Genomic DNA, 22,181 nt, shown 5'->3' on the forward strand with positions numbered 1-22,181 from the left:
TGATGTCTTGTTCATAAACGATGCCTTGTTCAGACACGATGCCTTATTTAAACACGATGTCTTGTTCAGACAACGATGCCTTGTTCAAACACGATCGAAATTTATTTTTTTTTTTTGAGTTGAAGAACATCGCCTTGGAGGACATATGTATTAAGACATGCAAATAAGTAATAGCGTATATTTTCATTTAACACCAGTATGACCTTTTTTTCCTACTTAAGGACCTCTTTATAGACCACATTGGTAGTTCTCCCCTCAGGTGCTAGGATTACCAGACTGCTAGGTGAGCTTACCCTTGAGCAGGCCACGTAAAACTGCCCATGTGAGAAACAATCCTCACTTAAATCAATCCCTGCTACTTTCAGCGATTGCCCCTGGGACTTATTGATGGTCATCGCAAAACAGACTTTGACAGGAAATTGCAGCCTCTTAAACTCGAAAGGGTACTCTGATGGTATGAGAGGTATGCGTGGTATAAACACTGTATCTCCCCGAGCACATCCGGTGAACACTGTGGCCTCGATGACATTCCTATGGAGAGCCTTTACTCGTAGCCTGGTTCCATTACAAAGTTTGGGCGGATTGAGGTTTCGCAGCAACATCACTGGAGCCCCCACTTTAAGTAGAAGCTTGTGAGCTGGTAAACCAGGAGGATTCAGAGTGTTGAGGAACTCTACGGGGTAGTTGACCGCGTCATCTGTTTGTATTACCGAGTCTACAGACCTGTACTTCATTTCTATCCCGTCAAATGAGTTAAGTAGAGTGTCATTAATAACTCCAGCTTTGTCGTTCTTAGGGGTCAGAATGGCACGTTCGCACAGCCAGTCCATAGATTTATCTTTGATATCGGCGATATCAGGGTATATCTTGTCAATAAGGTTAGCTAGGGTTGTCACTACTAAGCCTAGACCTTCAGGAATAATCACCTTTCCCTCAGACTCGGGATACCTTCCATCCCCTATTTTAAGTAGGAGTTTGGAGAATTGCCCCGCGGAGACATCGCCTCTCAAGTATACCCTCATATTCTTTCTGAGAGAAAGTTTCCAGATAAGGGGCCATAAATGTGATGCCTTGATACATGCTTTAACCTCGTCAGCTCTAGTTCCCCTTGGCACTACTGGTAAAGTCTGTCGGAAGTCTCCAGCCAGCAGCACGGTGACTCCCCCCATCACTCCATCGTTGCCCCTAATATCTTTTAGAGTTGTGCTCAAAGCCTCAAAACCTCCTTTATGTGCCATGATGCTCTCATCCCAAACAATAAGCTTGCAGTCCTGCAACACTTGAGCCATGTTGCTTTGTTTTGAAATATTGCATAGGGGTGTTTCTGCATGATTGAGATTGAAGGGCAGCTTAAAAGCAGCGTGAGCGGTCTTGCCTCCCTCCAACAGCGTAGCAGCAATGCCAGAAGATGCAACAGCCAAAACGATGCCACGTTCACTTCTTACTTTTGCCAGGAGTAAGTTGATCAGGAAGGTTTTTCCAGTACCACCAGGAGCATCCAGAAAAAAGACCTGACCAGCACTTGACTCAATGCTGCTAAGGACCTGCCGATAGACAGCGAACTGCTCATCTGTCAGTAAACCCTCGTTAATCGACACCACTTGTGCTAAGGTGTTTACGTCGTAGTTGGTCTCTCTCAGATAATCTCGATTTTTCAAGACTTCTCCTAATCTCTTTGGCTGAGACAGGCCGTATTGGTGCAACTCCTGTCCTCCCAAAGCCAACACTGTGTCCTCAATCAGCACCAAACATCTGTTATACACCTTGTCCATCACCTGCTGTGCATTGCCTTGCAACTCTCTCTCCACCTGTCGTGTAATGTCTTCTGAAAGGCTGTCTTTGTACTTTTCCCAAAGACTCAGAGGTTCGGTAAGTTGACAGAATACCAACATCACTGTAAAGAGCTCTCGCAACTTGAAAGGAGAATCACATAAGGCAGCTTCTTCCAAGGTATTGTCCCAGTGTTTGTCATCTTCCAGCAAACCTAATGCCTTGCATGCAGACTGAAATGTTGAACAAAGGACACCATTTGCAATCTTTAGATCTAAAAAGGACGTTGGACCTCGAATCTCATGCAGCAGCAAGCGAAGATAATAACACTCGGTGTTATTTGGATGGATGGTATACACTCTTCCCAGCGCATGGTCTTTCTTTATTCCTGGCCAGCCGTCGACATCCATCCCCCGCTTTCTTCTCTCAAACTTGTTATTTTTAAACACAAAATAAGAAGGAACCTCACAGTACAAGAGGGTTTTTGCAAAATCATCGGTTTTGCACAGCTCGAAGAAAGCCAAGAGTGTTGTCTGAGGTGGGTTGCTAAGCCTCTCAACCAAGTTTTTGGAATTGAAGTACACACGCTGACCATTCTCAAGGTGAACAGCGAGATGGAAGATAGTAGGATATCTCTCATGAATAGGGAACGCCAAGATTCTCCAAATTGCCTCTGAGCTGCTGATGTACCGCCCACTCTCATACAACTTCACCTCATCTCTCTCACTCTCTAAGGCAAAAGTCGCTTGGTCACTACCCTTATTCACGTACTTGCAAATGTACTTGATGGACTTGACTGAAGTGCATAATTCCACATTAATATGAGCATTAAAAATACGTAACAAAACAGGATTATAGGGCACCACCCAGCGGTTATCCAGCTCTATTTCATTGATTTTTACGGTAAACCCACCATCAGCTTGAGACCTCCTCCGATACTGCGGGTATCCATCATTTCCTGTCTGAGTGTTTTTGAGAAGTAGCCGTGGGTACCTCTTGCTGCAATTGCCTCCTTTCATACAAGGCGAATTACGATTTAAGCCCCCGCAGGGACCATGAATCATGTTGGCCTTGACAATGTTATGAAGAAGAGAGTCTTGCACGGGATCAGGTATTTCAGCACAGATGACTTTGTCGATCATATCAGGAAAGATGCGCTGCTCTAGCCACAGCAAGATATGGATGTGAGGCAGACCTCGCTTTTGCCACTCTACAGAGTACATGAAGCACCACACTTTTCCAAACAGATTGCCCTTGTTTAAGAGAGCCATCATCTTCTTCACCTTGAGATGAAATACCCTAGCTATAATGTCGTGACGATCGTGTGATTTTTGCCCTGACAGCAGTACATCTGTGATATCTTTCCACTTAGGGTTACAAGTAAAAGTGATGAACAGATCAGGACGGCCGTGGTAGCGGACGTATGTCATAGCGTCTTGAGTCCGCTCATGCATATAGCGTGGTCCTCCAGTGAAGGATGACGGAAGCACCACCATTTGACCCAGCTGAGCAACGTCAGCATCCTGCTTTCCGACGGCGTCTCTCAGGTGAATGTAGCTGTCTGCCCTCAGCTGCGCCTGGTTGTTCCTAATATAGTTCAACCTTTCAGTCTCTATTTTGGCGTACATGTCAACCAAAAATTGACTAAAAAGAGAACGGAAGTACACCAAGTGGTTGACTTCCCCTTGCCTGACCATGACACGGTACGAGTAAAAGCTCGCTGCGGAAACTGTATTCTTGAGGGGCAACTTGGTCTGAGGATCACGCTGAGGTAGGGCAATAGAGTACCCATCTTCGCCACGGCAAAACAAAAGCGGGTACTGCAGAGCGTCGTATGATCGGTGAATCTCGCTGATGCGCCGCAGTGTGTTGTCGTGGCTCTGCAACACAATATCTCGCTGCTCGAATTGCTGTCCAACAATCACCAGAGCTACTTCATTTGCTGTTGGTGCATTGAAGCGTCCTCCATGAACATCAACGGGCTTTTTATCTGCATGAATAATGACCTCGAACTTTTTGCAAGTTGGAGGTACTTTTTCTAGAGTGGTTTTCAGGTCTTTTATATAGCTATTGACTTCATGTAGCATCCTCTGCAATTCTTTGACTAATTCCTGTTTGACATCAGGAAAATTGCTGCATCTCAAACGCACTTCCCTTTCATCCTCGCCCACGAAATAAATTTGTAGAAATTGGGCTTCCTGTTCAGGTGCTGGCAGCAGACTTCCTACCAAGTGATATACTTGCCCCTGAACTTTAAAGGTCGGCATGAAGCCATCTTGTAGAACCTGCTTGGCTCCAAATGATGTCATGTTAAAGCAGCCATTGTACTTCCGAACACGGTTCATAAAGTGGACGTGCTCTGGGTGACTGCCCATTACCAAACTGTAGAGAGGCTCAGGCAGAGGTTCGAAGGGTGAAAGCTGCACCTTTCCAGCGCTGCAACACATGCCGAGGGCCTCCTCCTTCCACTTGAGGGCATTGCAGTACTTGCACTTGTGGCTCATGGTACCCAGAGCTATAATGCTGTCTTCCTCATAAGCCACATCAGGATCATATGCCATGCCTGAATAAACTTTGTCCTTCCACGGAAGTGCTCGCCTTTCTAATCGTTTTCCAGGATGACTTTGTTCATATCGAAACTGTTTCGCACTGTGTACCTCGGGGTTATTTTGTTGGTACCTGGCCACCGCTGCTCTGTTCACCTCGGGGTTATTTTGTGAGTACCTGGCTACCGCTGCTCTGTTTACCTCGGGGTTATTTTGTGAGTACCTGGCCACCGCTGCTCTGTTTACCTCGGGGTTATTTTGTGAGTACCTGGCCACCGCTGCTCTGTTCACCTCGGGGTTATTTTGTGAGTACCTGGCCACCGCTGCTCTGTTTACCTCGGGGTTATTTTGTGAGTACCTGACCACCGCTGCTCTGTTCACCTCGGGGTTATTTTGTGAGTACCTGGCCACCGCTGCTCTGTTCACCTCGGGGTTATTCTGCGCATATTTTCTTGCCGCATCTTGAAGTTGCTTCTTTCTTTTAACGTTGGTATATCTAGCACGACGTTTGCCAGAAGCCTTTTTGTAAACAAAAAAAGGTGATAATTGTGAAATGTTTGAGGCGTGGTCAGACTGAGAGAAGAGTGGTGTGGTGGTCAATTCTTCAGGTTTACGTGGCACGTACGCATCGAAATGTCCCTTAGAAAGGTCCTGCGCGTGCGTAAAACGTAGCCTCTTAACAGGGTGACCCTCAACACCGAAACTCTTATAGAGCTCACCATTGCGGTAAACCTCGAAGACAAACCTAAATAGTTGCCCAGCCGCCACCAACTCGCATAAACCACCATAAGTAAATGGTTGGGACATGTGAGCGAGATATTCAGCAGAGCTGATGTAATTGTCCCCCTCGCTGTCGTGGGACATAATAGAGAATTCCTCCCAATTATCCACCACATGTTTTACGATTAGTTCACGCACATCCCTAGCCATTAACTGATTGTAATACATGAGATAGGAGAGGGACCTAAACAGGCAAGCTCCATCCCCTGTGATTGGGACAATAGTGTGAGGCACCATCTCTCCATTAACATTTAAAAACTCAAATGCCATATCAATTTAAAAAAAGAGAAGAGACAAAGCGTACTAAAAAGTAAAACAATTTTTCCCTAAATATAAATAACAACCTGTAGTAGACGCCAGGAAAAGAATGCTTAAAACCGTTTTTGCACCCACTCCCAATTTCCATAAAATAATTTTTTTTATTATATGATCATCAAAAATATCCAAAAAAACAATTACGTAAAAAAAATCAAATGCATAAAGCCAAAATTAATTATTAGTCTGGGTATACCACTATGGTTCACCCACTATAGTACACATAAGCCTTTAAGGCGATCCTACATTGGCAGTAATTATCGAAATTTTCTTATTAAAAGAAATCTTTAAATTGGCTTTACAAAATTTCTAAATTTTTTTATAAGATTCAACACCTACACCTATATAGAATACATTATATTTATGAGCAAAGAAGAGTTACTATTAAACTGTACAATTAAAGCAAAAACAATTCTATTACCTGAATAACTGCGAACACAAAATAAACGTGAAAAATACTTTGTAGTATACACACTCCTCTCTCTCTCTCTCTCTCTCTCTCTCTCTCTCTTCTCTCTCTCTCTCTCTCTCTCTCTCTCTCTTTCTCTCTCTCTCTCTCCCTCCTCTCTCTTTTTTGCTTCTTTAACCAATTGCAAACTACTGTTGTGCCGCCGCCTTGGATTGGAGATCAGGGCCGGCACCGAGTTCTTTGGATCCGCCGATTAGAGGGAGAGAGGACACTGGCGATATGTAGTTTGCAGTCGCGTTTAATAAAAGATAGTTTTATTGATACACTTGTAGGTTTGCACTACCCTGACTTGCGGGTTACAATTAATGTTTAGTTGACTCGCGGTACGCTCTCGATTCTTAGACTGCCCGCCGTTCCTTGGAAGGGCGGCCTTTTTATCGCCTCGGCATTGCTGACTTAGCAGTCAGCAATTTTGACTTCGCGATCAACGTCCTAGCGGGCTGGTGATATCCCGAATGACCATATATGGTCATTACCGCGACGCGTGCTGGCTTTCGCGTCATCGGTCCTCGTCGCTAGGGTCGGATTACCCAGTAATCCGGCCCTCGGTGTTGCCAGGTGCCATACTTTATCGTGAATACGTTGTGCGCTCACAACATCCCTCCCCCCGCGGAAAAAGAAAAACTGAGGTGTTCGAAGTTTTTCGTTATTTATTTATTTGTGATTTTCTTTTTCCTGAGAGGTTACACTCTAATTTCCTTTATTACGTAAATAATTACAAGTATAATGCTTACTACTACTATTATGGTCTCTGTGGAGTATCCGTAATTGATAAGGGCATTTTTGTTTTTCTGCTCAATTTATTCTTTTGGCAGTATTCACATTTATTTATATAATCTTCGACATCTTTCGTAAGTCCATTCCAATTGTGGGTCAATCGGATTCGATTTATAGTTCTTGTGACTCCTTGGTGTCCTCCCATAGGTAGGTCGTGATATTCGCGTAATATTTGTAGTTTATCTTCTTCCGAGTATTTTCCCGGCATTTCCTCTTGATGCACGTTATTTACTTGTAAGTCCTCCACTATTGGGTTTCGACTCAATGCGTCAGCGTTTGCATTCATTTTGCCTGCTTTGTGGGCAATCTCGTAATCGTACTCCTCTAGTTTAAGTCTCCATCTAATTAATCTGGAGCCGGGATCTTTTACATTGAATAGCCATATTAGTGGTCTATGATCCGTAATTATTTTAAATTTTGTTCCGTACACGTAAGGTCTGAAATGTTTTACGGCCCATACGATTGCCAACAATTCTTTTTCTGTCGTATTATAATTTTGCTCAGCTTTATTTAATACTCTACTGGCATATGCTATCGGTCTGTCTTGTCCTACTGTTCCTTGTGATAACACGGCTCCGATTGCGTAGTCGGATGCGTCTGTAGTTACTAAGAACTCCTGGCTAAAATCGGGGTAATTTATTATGGGTGTTAATATTTAATATGGGTGCCGTAGTTAATTTTTCCTTTAGTGTTTCGAACGCCATTTGCTGTTCGGCTGTCCAACTAAATTTTTCCCCTTTTTTCAATAATTTTGTTAAAGGTTTTGCAATTTTAGAAAAATCTTTTATAAATTTTCGATAGTATCCAGCAAATCCGAGAAAAGTCTGGATATCCTTTGATCGTTTAGGCGTTTTACACTTTATTACTGCTTGTATGTTGGCAGGGTTTGGTAGTATTCCGTTTTCTGAAATAATGTGCCCTAAATATAATACTTCTTTACGCAAGAATTCGCACTTATCGGGTTGAAGCTTGAAACGGTATTTTCGTAATCGCTGTAATACTTCGATTAGGCGCCTGTTATGTTCGGCCAAGGTTGCTCCGTATATTACGACATCGTCGAGATAGACGAGACATTTGATTCCTTCTAAACCCATTAATGCTGCTATTATTGCTCGCTGAAAAGTCCTTGGCGCGTTCTTTAGTCCGAAGGGCATTCGGTTAAATTCGTAGTGTCCATTGGGAGTGGAAAATGCTGTCTTCTTTTTATCTTTCTCATGCATCGGTATCTGGTGGTACCCGGATGCGAGGTCTAAGGTTGTGAAATATTTTGCCTTTCCTAATTTATCATGTATTTCTGCAATATTCGGCAACGGGAATGAGTCTCCGATTGTAAGGAAATTAAGCTTGCGGAAATCTATTACGATTCGAAATTTTATTTTTCCTGAAGCGTCAGGTTTTTTAGGTACTACTAGTATTGGCGAATTCCACGGGCTCGTACTAGGGCGGATAATTCCATCCTCTAGCATCTTGTTAATTTGTCGATTTATTTCCTCCTTATGCTTTTCTGGCAAGCGATAAGGTCGGACGTTCACCGGCGCGCTATCTGCTCGCGTCGGGATCTCGTGTTTCACCGTCGGGGTACAAGTTAGCTTGTCGTCTTCTAAATGGAATATATCGCAATAATCCTCGCATATTTGTTCTAACGTTTTTCTTTCTTCGTTATTTAAATGACTCATTCTTAATTTACGGCGCAATTGTTCGCGTCGCTCGGTGATTGATTCGCGCTCTTCTGTCGGCTGTAATGTGAATATGTCGGCCTTGTCAGTCACCGGTGCCTCTTCTAGAGTTACATGCGGCGTGATTATTTCGACGGGCTTCTCCGTTATGTTTACTATGCTTATTGGACAGAGGAAATCTATCGGTTTTACCATACAATTACCGATGAATACTCCCGGACTTATTTCTTTACCCCTTACGATACCTACTTTATTCGTGTTGGTTATCGCGGATATTATTGTCTCGCTACGCGGTGGTAAGGTAAACTTTCGATACGGCTGTAGTTTAAATGTCGCGGCACCGATTTTTAATCGATTTTCGGCGTGATTTGGCACGGCTTGATGCTTTTTCAGGAAATCGATTCCCAGAATTCCTTCGTAGTCGACCGGGAAATCGTCTCGTACCACGTACATTGTGTGCCGGATTGTTTCCTTGCCTATTAGTATTGATGCTCGTATTTTCCCGAGGGTGTAGATCTGATGTCCAGTTACGCCGGTTAGCGCTATTTTCTTTTCTCGTATTTTAGTCTTATCTTTTAATTTTCCGACCTTGATGAAAGTTATTGCGGCTCCGGAGTCAAGCAAAAAACTCAGTTTTCCCTTAGTTGCTTCTCGCATCGGGAGGGTGACGAGGTCCAGATTAGAATTCTTATTCGCTTTACCGCTCACTTGAGCTACTCGGTACTCGAGCGCGTGTCGCGTCTTATGCCTTCTCCGTTTCTCTTGTTTGTCATTACCGCTACTGCGGCTGCTGCTGCTGCTGTCGCTATTTGACATGTCCTCATCCGTTTCTGAGGTCCTATTGCCTCGATTCTTTTCGGTCGCATTTATCGGCTTCTTTTCCTGTGCATCATATTTGGCTTGGCGAGTCCGTTCTTTCTCGGGTCGTCCGTTAAGCGTCCAACAGTCTTCCCGTTTGTGTCCCTCTTTCTTGCAGTGGAAGCAATATTTCTCAACGGTATTTATTCCGTGGGGTTTTTCCGCTCTCGGGAGAGAATATCTATTGGCGTATCGGCTAGTACGGCATTCTTGTCCGCTATGGCCGAGCTTTCCGCATTTATTGCACTTGACTCCGACGCTCTGAGTTCGTCGGGTTTGCTCCTGACCGTTTTGGTTTCGATCGGTATTATATGTTGAACGTTGGGGAGGTCCTTTCAATTTCTCCTCGGAAGTGGCGCCTAAAATGGCTGCTGTGAGGTTGGCGTAGTTTCGGGACCTCACGATAGTTTGAATGTCATCTCGGAGTCCTAGCTGGAAATTTTCTAGCGCTAGTTCCTGTATCGTATCTAATATCGCTTTTCTCTGTTCTGAAGACTGTTCCCGGCCTTCGATCATCGATTGATATAGCTCCATTGATAATTTGTCTACGCGGAGTCCGTATTCTCTCGCGCTTTCGCCTGGCTTTTGCCGGAGCATATTAAATTCTTTCTGAATGTGCGTGGTGCTTCGCTTTGCTAGATAGCACATTTCTATTTCTTGCTTCAATTGAGCGAACGAGTGTATGTCTCGCGTTTGGAAATCGTACATTGCCTTTCCTGTTAATTTCGTGCAAAGTATCGCTTTCAATAATGATTTTTCCTCTGCGGGGTTAATTTCGTTCATCGCATAGGTGCTTGCGTTTAAGAATTTCTGTACTTGACTGCGCGAAGTTCCGTCGATTTCCGGAATCATATCGCGAGCTTCCTTTAATTTAAGGTACGTATTTACGGGATCGTGTTGGTTTCTGACGTCTTCCAACGTTCTTCCGTACGTTATGTCGAGGGGACCTTGGCTGCGTACGCGGCGACCTATTTCGTCGGGGCGATTGTAATTTGCGGCTTCTAGCCTGCTTACGCGGTCCTGCATATCGCGCATTGCGCGAAGGAGTTCTACAGAACGATCGAATTCCGCGGCCTCTGCACGGTTTATGCGATCATGCATGTCGCGCATCATGTGTTGGATATCGCTGAGCACGGAGTCTATTGCTCCTGGGCTTGCTCGCGCCGGCTCATGGGCTCGGCGTTGGTCAATTTCGGACGGTCGCCCGTTTGTCGCGGGTCTGAGCCGCTCTATTTCTGCGTTAATCTGCGCGGGTGATATATCCTCACGCGGTGCGATGGTCGCGGCAGCTCGTGGCTGGCTCATCGTGTTGGCCCGGAGGGTATAATCCTCTTCCGCGGGGTCAAATATATCGCTGTCGTATGAAGTCAGGGAGAATTCTCCTCTTCCGGAGTTCTCGCGTTGTGTGTCGGCCGAGGTGTCCGATCGTGCGTCACCTTCGGTCGGGGGCTGTCTGTGCGCGTCACTGTGTTCGTCGCTGCTTGTATTGTCCGCGCTATCACGCGGGTTTTCGTTTGCGTCGCAAAGGCTGGTGTCTAAAAATTCGCGTGTACTCGCGTCGTCGAGTTGCGCGCCTAAGTTTCGCCGCACGCGATCTAGTTCGTCGTTCGCGAGTCGAGTGGCGCGAAAACGATTCCGGATGCTGTTCTCAATTGCTCGTTGCGCGCGCTCGCTCAGCACGAAGGACGCGTTGCTGACGGGGGGATGCCGGGACAAGTCGTCCGACATCAATCGACGCTTACGCTCTTAGATCCTGCAATCGCGGGAAGTGATTCTGCGCTTGCGGTCGTGGGGGACGCTCGCGGAGATACAATCTTTTTTCGCGGCGCGTGCCGGTATCGGCTTACAATAGGAATGCAGACTTACATTACCGCCGAATAACGCATCGTCACCGCTTCTGCCGCGTCGACGCCTGACAGGGCCGCTCTTCTGCTCGTGCGTTGTCTCCGCTTAGCTGCGTCCCTCCTGCGCTGCTTCGCTGGCTCGCTGCGTCCCTGCGTCGCTGCTCCGGGCTGGCGAGTCCGTGCGGTAGGTCGGGGCCTCTCCGGTGTCGCTAATAACACGCGGGGCTGCTACCGTTGCTTCACTCTGCCGGGATCTGGCTGGCTTTTGATGATCCGCTCCTTTTTGCAGGCGTAAGTCTGGCAGGATGTCCTCTCGTCCGGTTAGCAGATCCCACCGCTGCCACCAATTGTTGTGCCGCCGCCTTGGATTGGAGATCAGGGCCGGCACCGAGTTCTTTGGATCCGCCGATTAGAGGGAGAGAGGACACTGGCGATATGTAGTTTGCAGTCGCGTTTAATAAAAGATAGTTTTATTGATACACTTGTAGATTTGCACTACCCTGACTTGCGGGTTACAATTAATGTTTAGTTGACTCGCGGTACGCTCTCGATTCTTAGACTGCCCGCCGTTCCTTGGAAGGGCGGGCTTTTTATCGCCTCGGCATTGCTGACTTAGCAGTCAGCAATTTTGACTTCGCGATCAACGTCCTAGCGGGCTGGTGATATCCCGAATGACCATATATGGTCATTACCGCGACGCGTGCTGGCTTTCGCGTCATCGGTCCTCGTCGCTAGGGTCGGATTACCCAGTAATCCGGCCCTCGGTGTTGCCAGGTGCCATACTTTATCGTGAATACGTTGTGCGCTCACAACACTACAAAATAGTGAAACAACATATAAAATAGACAAAAATAGATTGAGAATTTAAAATCAACAATATATCAAAGCAAAGAAACAGAAAATGCCAAAAAGGCATAGAAAAGGCACAAAAATAGATTAATGATTTAAATATTTTGCTTTAATTTAATCAAAAGCATAAATTGTTATCTGTATGCTATATATTTTAAGCATTGAATCGTTGATATATTGAACAGTCTTCTTATTAAAGCAAAAAATAATTAATATAAAACTGTACAATTAAAAGTAGTTTACAATTATAATCATACAATTACAGTTAAAGCAGAGAATACATTATATTTATGCTTTCCATAAGACATAAAATTGTATATACACTTTTGTATATATACTTTTCTACACCAACTATTTTCTGCTGTAACACAAAAAGACTGTTCAATATATCAGCATTTTACTGCTTTAAATAAAGCAGATAACAATTTATAATGCTGTAACACAAAAAGACTATTACCTGAATAACTGCGAACACGAAATAAACGTGAAAGATACTTTATAATATACACACTCCTTCTCTTTCTCTTTCTCTTTCGCTTCTTTAATCGATTACAAACTGCAAAATTGTGAAATAACATATAAAATGTTTGACACATTCATAATTTTGCTATAAGAAAAACAATTTATCCCAGTAAAGAAACGGCAAATGCCAAAAAGGATAGACAAATTGACTGTGATTGGTAATTTAAAATACACCCTTACCTTCTCTCTCTCTCTCTCTCTCTCTCTCTCTCTCTCTCTCTCTCTCTCTCTCTCTCTCTCTCTCTCTCTCTCTCTCTCTCTCTCTCTCTCTCTCTCTCTCTTTCGCGACAATATATCCGATTATACTATTAAAATATAAGCCCGTTTCTCTTAATATCACGATCTCTTAATCCTTTATTTCTTTTATACAATACAAAATTATGCGCGATTTTAAAATTCAATCTATAGAAAAGACAACTTCATAAATTCATAAGTTGCCAATTTCATTTATTAATTGTCGTTTTTCTTAATGCCCGGTCTACAATGGATGTTGTAGGTCGTAAGTCGTAAGAATTGGCCAATCACAGTTAATTATTCTTTGACCGCAAAAAGAATAATAGACTGTGATTGGTCAATTCTTACACGGAGAAAATTTTATATTAAATTTTACTATGCTGCCGCACCAACTGCGGACCATCAAGACGCCCAAGTTTAAATGCTATAGTCTTATAGTAAAATTACTATGTCCATAGCATTTAGTGCTATGATCATAGCATTTAATGCTATAATTATAGTATTCATGTATAATTCATATATAATTCTTTGAGATTCAATCAATTATTTCCCGAAAAATTGGAAAAATTAAAAAAACCAGTTTCCGAAAAGATCAATAACAAAAACTGTACACATCATGGCGCTCCCCAGAAAATTCTACCCCTACTTCATATACAATTCTTTAAGATTCGGTCAATTAATTCCCGAAAAATTAAAAAAATTTCGATACTGGCTTCCAAAAAGATCGGTAACGAAAAATTATACACTTTATAGCACTCCCCGGAAAATTCTACCCCTATTTCATATACTTTTGATAAAAATTTGGTTCAGGGGTTTAGGCTGAGCGATATTAAAGAATCCGTGAAAACACGTTTTACTCCTTTTCACCCCGTTAGGGCTCGAATTTCTAAAAATCCCTTCTTAGTGGCACTCCCCGGAAAATTCTACCCCTATTTCATATACTCTTGGTAAAAATTCGGTTCAGGGGTTTAGGCTGGGCGTTGATGAGTGAGTCAGTCAGGACATCTTCCTTTATATATATAGATATCAGCTGTGCAACATATTATGTACGCGCGGCAGAAACACATCCTGTGAACAGGCTCCTTGATCTCCTCGGTATCAGCTCTCTGCTGTCAATATATATATATACCTCTACAAAGTAAAAATGTATATTGTATAATCAGAATACTAGCAACGTGCACAACTTCATTTGAGGTTATAATTGAGTACAACATTCATCGCACGATACTTTTATAATTGCAAATCGGAAACGTACCTCGAGTCCAGCTCTTCTGCGATCAACGAAGTCGGGATCGAACGTGTCAGTCGTCACTTTCTGCCAAGCGTAGAGAACCTTTTCCGGCAGCGGTGGTAACACGATGTAGGGATACGAAATCTCCAGATAAGCACGAAGCAATTCAAATTCAGTATATCGCCGGCACGATTACGGTGTTACTGCCGTTTCGCGTACGCGCGTATGCGCGCGTTGTCGCACCTTACCTCGTGCAAACGTTATTAACGCGCGGCAGAAACGCCTCGTGTGAACAGGCTCCTTGATCTCAGTATCAGCTCCCTGCTGTCAATATATAATATATAGGTTAACCTGTATGTAAACACTCACGTAAACGTAGTATAAACAGTAAAATAAGTAACAGTAATATATAGAATAGAATAAGATAATTATAGGAGATAATTACATAATAATTTATTAAAACAATTACCTTGAATTAATTGTCGCGTCGCGTAAAGAGTCACGGTCGGTCTCGCTCCGCGCGTACTACCGTGTCTCTCGAGATAGGTTATCTGATGAACTGACTGACAGCGCGCTAAACGCACTATCTGACTATCTGCACTCGCGCAGTACACACACGTATACATATGTGCATATCGAAACTGGCGATACTAGCACCGCCCCTGGTGTCGAAAAAGTGAAAGTGACGCGACTCCTGCCAATGAAATGATGGCATGGCATGAGAGACGGTCGACGTAGAAGTAGAAGAAGTAGTATCTTAAAAATAAATTTTCACATTTGGATTTTGCGTCGCAATATCTCCGCTCGTAGGGCACGTAGCGGAATATTATAAGAGAAACCCCCCCCCCCCCCTAATTCGACCCCAAGCTATCGATCAAGCCTACTTAGAACTTGATCCGTTCACTCGTTATCGAGATCTCAACATCTCGAGTACTCGCAACTCGTCGCGTCGCGTAAAAGAGTCACGGTCGGTCTCGCTCCGCGTGTACTTGGCGCGAGACACTACCGTGTCTCTTGATATAATGCATTATGCAATCATATGACTTAATATTAAATAACATGAAATAGCAATATATGTGAAGACATAAGATTAAGTGCAATATAAATTATTGCACACAAATCATATTGTACAACATATCAGGTATTAATTAAGGCTGCGGTCCATTTAATGCTATAATTTATGCTTCAAAGCGATCTTTGTCTTCTTCTTTCTTTATTGAAAAAAAGGAGAAAATGACAGTTTTGAATCATTTGCAGTGTTATGTGGACTGTAGCCTATAAGCATTCATTGTTTTGATCACGTAATACAGTAAAGAGATATCTCACAAAAATTGTCTCACAAAATTGTCTCACAAAATTGTCTCACAAAATTATTAAATTACAAAATTGTTACTTTATTCAATCCAAGTAATATCTACCTCGAAAAAACCTAAATAACAAGTGGTATCTATTTAAAAAAAAAATGAAATCTTTTAATACTGCGCCAATTACAAAGAGAGAATATATATATATATATATATTCTCTCTTGTAATTGGTTTGTGTAAGGTATATATATTATACCTTAACAAAATTATTATTATATCACGAAATTGCGTTACCAAATTCAATCCAAGTGATATATATATACCTTAACAAAATTATTATTATATCACAAAATTGCGTTACCAAACTCAATCCAAGTGATACGTACCAATAACCTAAGTGGTAGTAGCCTTATTTCTCCTTAACAAAATTATATCACAAAATTGCGTTACCTAACTCAACCTAAGTGATGTTATTTCAAAAAAATATATGAAATTTTTAAATTACGCCAACTACAAAGAGAATATATATATTGCTTTGAAAAATAATTGTAGTGCAACTACTCTTAAAAAATAAAACAAAATTGTGTTACCTAACTCAACCCAAGTGGTATGTATCTTTGTATTCCTGAGGATCTTTCTATCAAACCAAGTGGTAGTAGTTTTAATTCTCCTTGATAAAATTATAATATTACAAAGAATCATTTAATCATTTTAATCACAAAGAATTAAAGAGGTAACATTATAAAATAAAAATATTTAATTAAAATAAAATAAATAAATTTTTCTTGTAAAAAAACTTAGCGCTGCTTTTTTAACCCTTGAATGCCACACCTCTCAAGAATCTCGTAAATGACACATGGGGTCTAAAAGACCCCAGCATGAAAAATGTTTCCTTACTCATTGATTTTTTGATATTTAGTTATGAAAATTATTTTCAATGTTGTTCAAGGCTTAGAAAAGAGAATAAAATGCTTATATTGTTAAAATTTCAATTTCAACATAGTATAAAAAATTAAGTAAACTGAGTACTGCTAAGTGTACAAACGGGTAGGTCAATCACTCAACTATCATCAATGGGAGCATGAGCTCCATTTTTGGGGGGAACATTTGAAAATATATCGATCTAAAGGGTCTGGGGTCCGCTGGACCCCGGGTGGCATTTAAGGGTTAAAGTCTATTCAGACAAATTTGCATCGCGCATAAACATAAGCGTAAGAAATTGATTGGTTCATATATATGTGCAAAAGGAAATAGACCAATCCATCTCTTTATGCATATGCTTATGCACCTATGCAAGTTTGTCTGGATTAACCTTAAAAAAGCAGCGCCAAGTTTTTTACAAGAAAAATTTATTTATTTTATTTTAATTAAATATTTTTATTTTATAATGTTACCTCTTTAATTCTTTGTGATTAAAATGATTAAATGATTCTTTGTAATATTATAATTTTATCAAGGAGAATTAAAACTACTACCACTTGGTTTGATAGAAAGATCCTCAGGAATACAAAGATACATACCACTTGGGTTGAGTTAGGTAACACAATTTTGTTTTATTTTTTAAGAGTAGTTGCACTACAATTATTTTTCAAAGCAATATATATATTTTCTTTGTAGTTGGCGTAATTTAAAGATTTCATATATTTTTTTTAAATAACATATCACTTAGGTTGAGTTAGGTAACGCAATTTTGTGATATAATTTTGTTAAGGAGAAATAAGGCTACTACCACTTAGGTTATTGGTACGTATCACTTGGATTGAGTTTGGTAACGCAATTTTGTGATATAATAATAATTTTGTTAAGGTATATATATATCACTTGGATTGAATTTGGTAACGCAATTTCGTGATATAATAATAATTTTGTTAAGGTATATATATATATATATTCTCTCTTTGTAATTGGCGCAGTATTAAAAGATTTCATTTTTTTTTTAAATAGATACCACTTGTTATTTAGGTTTTTTCGAGGTAGATATCACTTGGATTGAATAAAGTAACAATTTTGTAATTTAATAATTTTGTGAGACAATTTTGTGAGACAATTTTTGTGAGATATATATCACTTGGATTGAATTTGGTAACGCAATTTCGTGATATAATAATAATTTTGTTAAGGTATATATATATATATATATATATTCTCTCTTTGTAATTGGCGCAGTATTAAAAGATTTCACATATTTTTTTTTTAAATAGATACCACTTGTTATTTAGGTTTTTTCGAGGTAGATATCACTTGGATTGAATAAAGTAACAATTTTGTAATTTAATAATTTTGTGAGACAATTTTTGTGAGACAATTTTGTGAGACAATTTTTGTCAGACAATTTTGTGAGACAATTTTTGTGAGACAATTTTGTGAGATAATTTTTCGAAACGTTGTGAGTTTAAATATATTAATTATTAGGCCAGTTGGGTCGAACAAAAACAACTTCTGTTTTTAATAATTTTGTTAAGAAAAATTAAAGCTACTATCACCTAGGTTAGAATAGATTTTATTTATTTTTGCATTTAAAATTAATGATACTACCACTTGGTTTTTTTCCGAGGTAACAACCACGCGTGTACTTGGCGCCCTTTTTTTACCTTTTTTAAAAAAGGTAATTTTGTACTGATATCATGCATTTTGTAGTGTTACGCATCCTCTTCTAAAAAGGGCATGTCATCCATACTCGAATCTATCGAAATATTATTGTCGCTTTTCCGCAATGCGGATTGGTTCTCTTGTGCTTACTTCATGACCGGCTGTCATGGCATATTTTGACAGTTGTGTGGTTAATAGTGTAATAGTAACAGTGGAATATTAAAGTTAAATAGCGCGCGCGTCTATATAATCTTACAAACAGTATGTACAGATTGTAAAGCTAAAGGTGTTACAGGCTATTATATCTAAGGAAACAAAAATTTCATAATTTGCTTAGTTTTAGAAATAATAGTTTGTAACGCCTTTAGTTTTATACCCTGTATATATTTTGCGATATAAGACAATCGCATTCTAACGTGATTAATGCTAATAAAGTGAAGAAATTTCACCACCACTCTCATCGTCTTTTATAATTAAAATATAATCATTGATATGTAAATTAATAAATGAGAGACATGTTTGATGCCACATAAAAAATATGTAATAAAATACAATTGAATTTGGTTTAGAATATCACTGCTAATCATGAAAATACATTGCTGGACATTGTTTTTATGTAAAATGTGTATCTATATTTGATAATAGTTGCTTAATTTTTATTATCAACTTTTTGTAAAAATAATATATAAATATTTCTAGCACCTGTAGGCCATCGTTCTTCTTTCGTAATCATTTTTTGTTTCTCATCAATTTTAGTCCAAGATGTCCCTTCTCTACACATACTTGTATAATCGCCATTCTCAATACATGAACCATCATGAAATATAGCATTCATTACTTTATATTGCTGTTTAGCTATTGATACTTTAGCTGTTGATATGCCATTTAAATTAAATTTCTGTGGTATTTTTATTACTTTATTATCTTGTAATGAAAACAAAACTAAATGAATAATAACCATTTCTTTTGTCAACGTTAATTCATTTTTAAACATTATATCATTTCCTGCACAATGTTCGCATGATTTGTCATGTGATTGACACCAATGTGAAAATGTAGTCTTTAATAAATCATTAAGATCACATTTTTTCTTCAAATTTTTAATAGAAATTGGGACAACTATATTGTTATCAGTAATAATAACTTTTGTATTACCACATGATTTGCACCGACTAGTACAAGTAACTTGATGCTCTACCAGATTTCTTACATAATCATATTTTGTACAAATAGCAGTAAGAAATTCGACGGCATCTTGTTTAATCGAAAAGTATTCTTCTAAACTTTTCCGTATTGCATCAGTGTTCAAATTTTCCATATTGCTTTTATATCGCTGTGCTAATTTACTTAAATCATCTTGTTTCTTAATATTAAGCAATTTTTTTTCTAATAATACTTAAATGCAATAAGCATTGTAATATTGCATTTGCACAGTGCGAATCTTTATCTGTATTTTGAAAAGCACGTATCTCCCAAGCAGTACTTTGTCGAGCTTCTTGATGTGACTCTTGAACGGAAGCAATGCTTTTCGACAATGTTCACGGAACATTTTTTACTTTTCGAAAACGTTGTTTTGAAATAGTAATCATTTGTGCTTGTGGTATAAATTGTCGTCTTAGCCGATTATATTCGGTAATAGCTCTATCACTAGCTGTTACAGATAACGGATCAAAATTAATTAAATGCAATCCATCCAGAGATGTTACTCGGGATAACGCAACATATGCTTGACCATGACTAAATACAGAATTACCTATATCTATAACAGTGTTTTGCAAGCTTAATCCTTGGCTTTTATGAATGGTGATGCCATAACTCAAAGATAATGGAAATTGTTTTCTAACAACATACGCTTTATCCATATCCATTACTTGAAACTTGACACTTACTCTTTCAATAAAATACTCCAAACCAGACGGTAAAAGAAGTTTTATCTTTTCTACATAATCAGTATCCTGCACAACAGAAATAACTGTAGCAATTGTACCATTTACAAGGCCCAAAGTAACATCAATATTGCGTCTTATCATGACTTTAGCTCCAATTTTAATTGTAATTTTTCTTGAAAGTCCAGCTGTTCTAGTATTATCATCATCATTATCCGTCAATCTCTTTACTACTTGCTTTCTTATATGATTATTACATTCAAACGTATCTTTAGCAATTAATAATATTTCTTTTGAATCAATACGACTTAACATTGCAGTGTTAAGAACATCGCACATATGACAAGTAGGCAGTAAACAAACGGTATCAGATGGCAAATTATCAATAAAATTACATAATTCGTATAATCTTGTTTCGAAAGACTCGCCTTTAAAAGATATTTTTCTTTTTTGGAGAATCTCAAAATCAGATTTTGTCAATAAACCAATACGAACTCTCGAGAGTAATTCACGATAAAATTCATCTCCTTGCTGGCGCATATTGATCGTTAATTCGTCATATTTAAAATTTTTCCACAAATTTGTAGACGCTATTAGGCCAATATATTTATCAATTTCTTTCTTTGATAATCGAACAAAAACAAAATTTTCACGTACAGGAGGTAATTGAAGCAGATCTCTAAATAAAAGAATATGCTTTTGACCAAACCAACCATCTTCAGTGGTATTGAATATTTGAGATAGTCGTAAATGTATATACGCTAAAGTTAAATTAGATATCATTGACACTTCATCAATTATAATAAGATGAACATCTTTGAGTTCTGCCCGTAAAACTTTCAAAACGTGATCAGATAATTGTGTATACTTGGGAGTATCACCATGTGCAACGAGTAACTGCCACACTCTGTGAACTGTCAAACCATCGATATTGAACGCTGCTATACCAGTAGGTGCTGCTACAACGGTATCCTTGTTGAGATTTTGTTTTATCCAGCATTTAATTGTTTTAATTAAGAAACTTTTGCCAGTACCTCCTTCTCCACTAACGTATTTTAGTAATTGTTTATTATCCGGCGATGTTACGGTGTTGATCACATCGTCAAATACTCTTCTTTGATCTGCGTTCAGATTTGAAATCATTTCAGATACATCGATTTCCTGAACTAATTTTTCACCAAGATCCTTAAAATCTTGCATCGCTTCACCAGCCTCAATATTTTGAACACCTATTGGATTATCAGGATCATCTTGAGACTCGTGCTGTTTTTCTAAATCATCTAAACGTTGCTGAACCAATTGCTTCGCAGTTTCAAATGCTTTTTGAAATTCCTCTGATTTTTCACGATAATCCAATGCTTTCTCAAGATCTAACTTTCCCTTGTGAAATGATTCTGCATAAGTATCACATCCATTTTTAAGATCTTCCAGTTTCCGCCATGGTTTAAACATAAGCAGTAATGAAAAGAAATAATTTTCCGGCCGCGTATTGACATCATATTTATAGTGATTAATAATATAGTTACGCTGTCGTCGTTTCAGATAATAACCATTATTTATCTTGTAGAATTCAATATTTTTACTTCGTGGTTTGATTTTCGTAATATCATTGCTGTGCAAATTCATATAAACACGAGGCTTCAAGTTCTTCCGGTCTCCATGGATAATGATCATCTATTATAGATGGACAAAATATGTCTGTGGAATCTCCATCAAGAGCTTCAATTTCCTTACAGGTTTTAACTTTTCTATGTCGTATCATATTAACATCTAACCATCTAATACTCGTATTTCGATCAGTCCCATATAAAGGATTACCTAGCAATGTATCAGCAGCTTCAAGAGCTCCACATTCTCTATTACTCATGGCTCGAAAAGCAATCTTCCAAAGACGGCTCGCCAATGATTCGTCTTTCTTATTTTTACTATCAAAGATAACATCAGATATTTCACTTTTTCCTGGTTTATTTATATACTTACAAGGGAACGGTCGGGGGTGTCCGAGACCGATTTGGATGCGCTTTGGATATGTTGTTGAGCATCAAAAAATATTAGACTCGTATTTTTTTTTGCGGCTTATCTCGACGTTTATTGGTCGAAAAAACCCGATTTAGAACCTACCCGATTTGGATGCGCTTTGAATATGTTGTTGAGCATCAAAAAACATTAGACACGTGTTTTTTTTTGCGGCGTATCTCGACGTTTAGGGGTTGAAACAACCCCTCGAAAATAACGGATTTTATAGTTTTTAGCAAATATCTTCGAAAATATAAGGCGTATAAAAAAAAGTTTGGTACAAAAGGTTTATGGCTTTTTGTGCTCTTTACAATGGCGTAATCAGATTTTTCAAATTTGTCACATTTTTTAATTTAACCCCACCCCCACCTATTATTTTTGCCAAATATAACAATTTTTCCAACGCAAATTTAAGAGCGTCAAATGCCAAATACATCCATGTGTATTTTTATTATGATACCATTATTAGATTTTTGGCAAGACGAGATGATACGTGGTATAGGCATCGCGCTGT

At 39.5% G+C, this 22,181-nt stretch overlaps 2 protein-coding genes across 2 annotated transcripts; both read right to left on the reverse strand.

Moving 5' to 3' along the window:
* Positions 1-212: 212 nt before the first annotated feature.
* LOC139779996 (uncharacterized) lies at positions 213-5,333 on the reverse strand. Its single transcript, XM_071718532.1, has one exon. It carries the CDS (start codon positions 5,331-5,333, stop codon positions 213-215), a length of 5,121 nt encoding a protein of 1,706 aa, XP_071574633.1.
* Positions 5,334-5,746: 413 nt separating this feature from the next.
* Positions 5,747-21,518, reverse strand: LOC139779997 (uncharacterized). The gene is made up of 6 exons (XM_071718533.1): positions 21,470-21,518; positions 20,309-21,045; positions 19,519-19,720; positions 8,096-10,726; positions 5,833-5,840; positions 5,747-5,752 (listed from the first exon to the last, which is right to left on the reverse strand). Exons 1-6 carry the CDS (start codon positions 21,516-21,518, stop codon positions 5,747-5,749), a joined length of 3,633 nt encoding a protein of 1,210 aa, XP_071574634.1.
* Positions 21,519-22,181: the final 663 nt, after the last annotated feature.

This window comes from Temnothorax nylanderi, unplaced genomic scaffold (genome assembly GCF_030848795.1).
Source record: "Temnothorax nylanderi isolate EJ_2023f unplaced genomic scaffold, tnyl_v1.0 TNYL_tig0255_pilon, whole genome shotgun sequence".
Taxonomy (NCBI): Eukaryota; Metazoa; Arthropoda; class Insecta; order Hymenoptera; family Formicidae; genus Temnothorax; species Temnothorax nylanderi.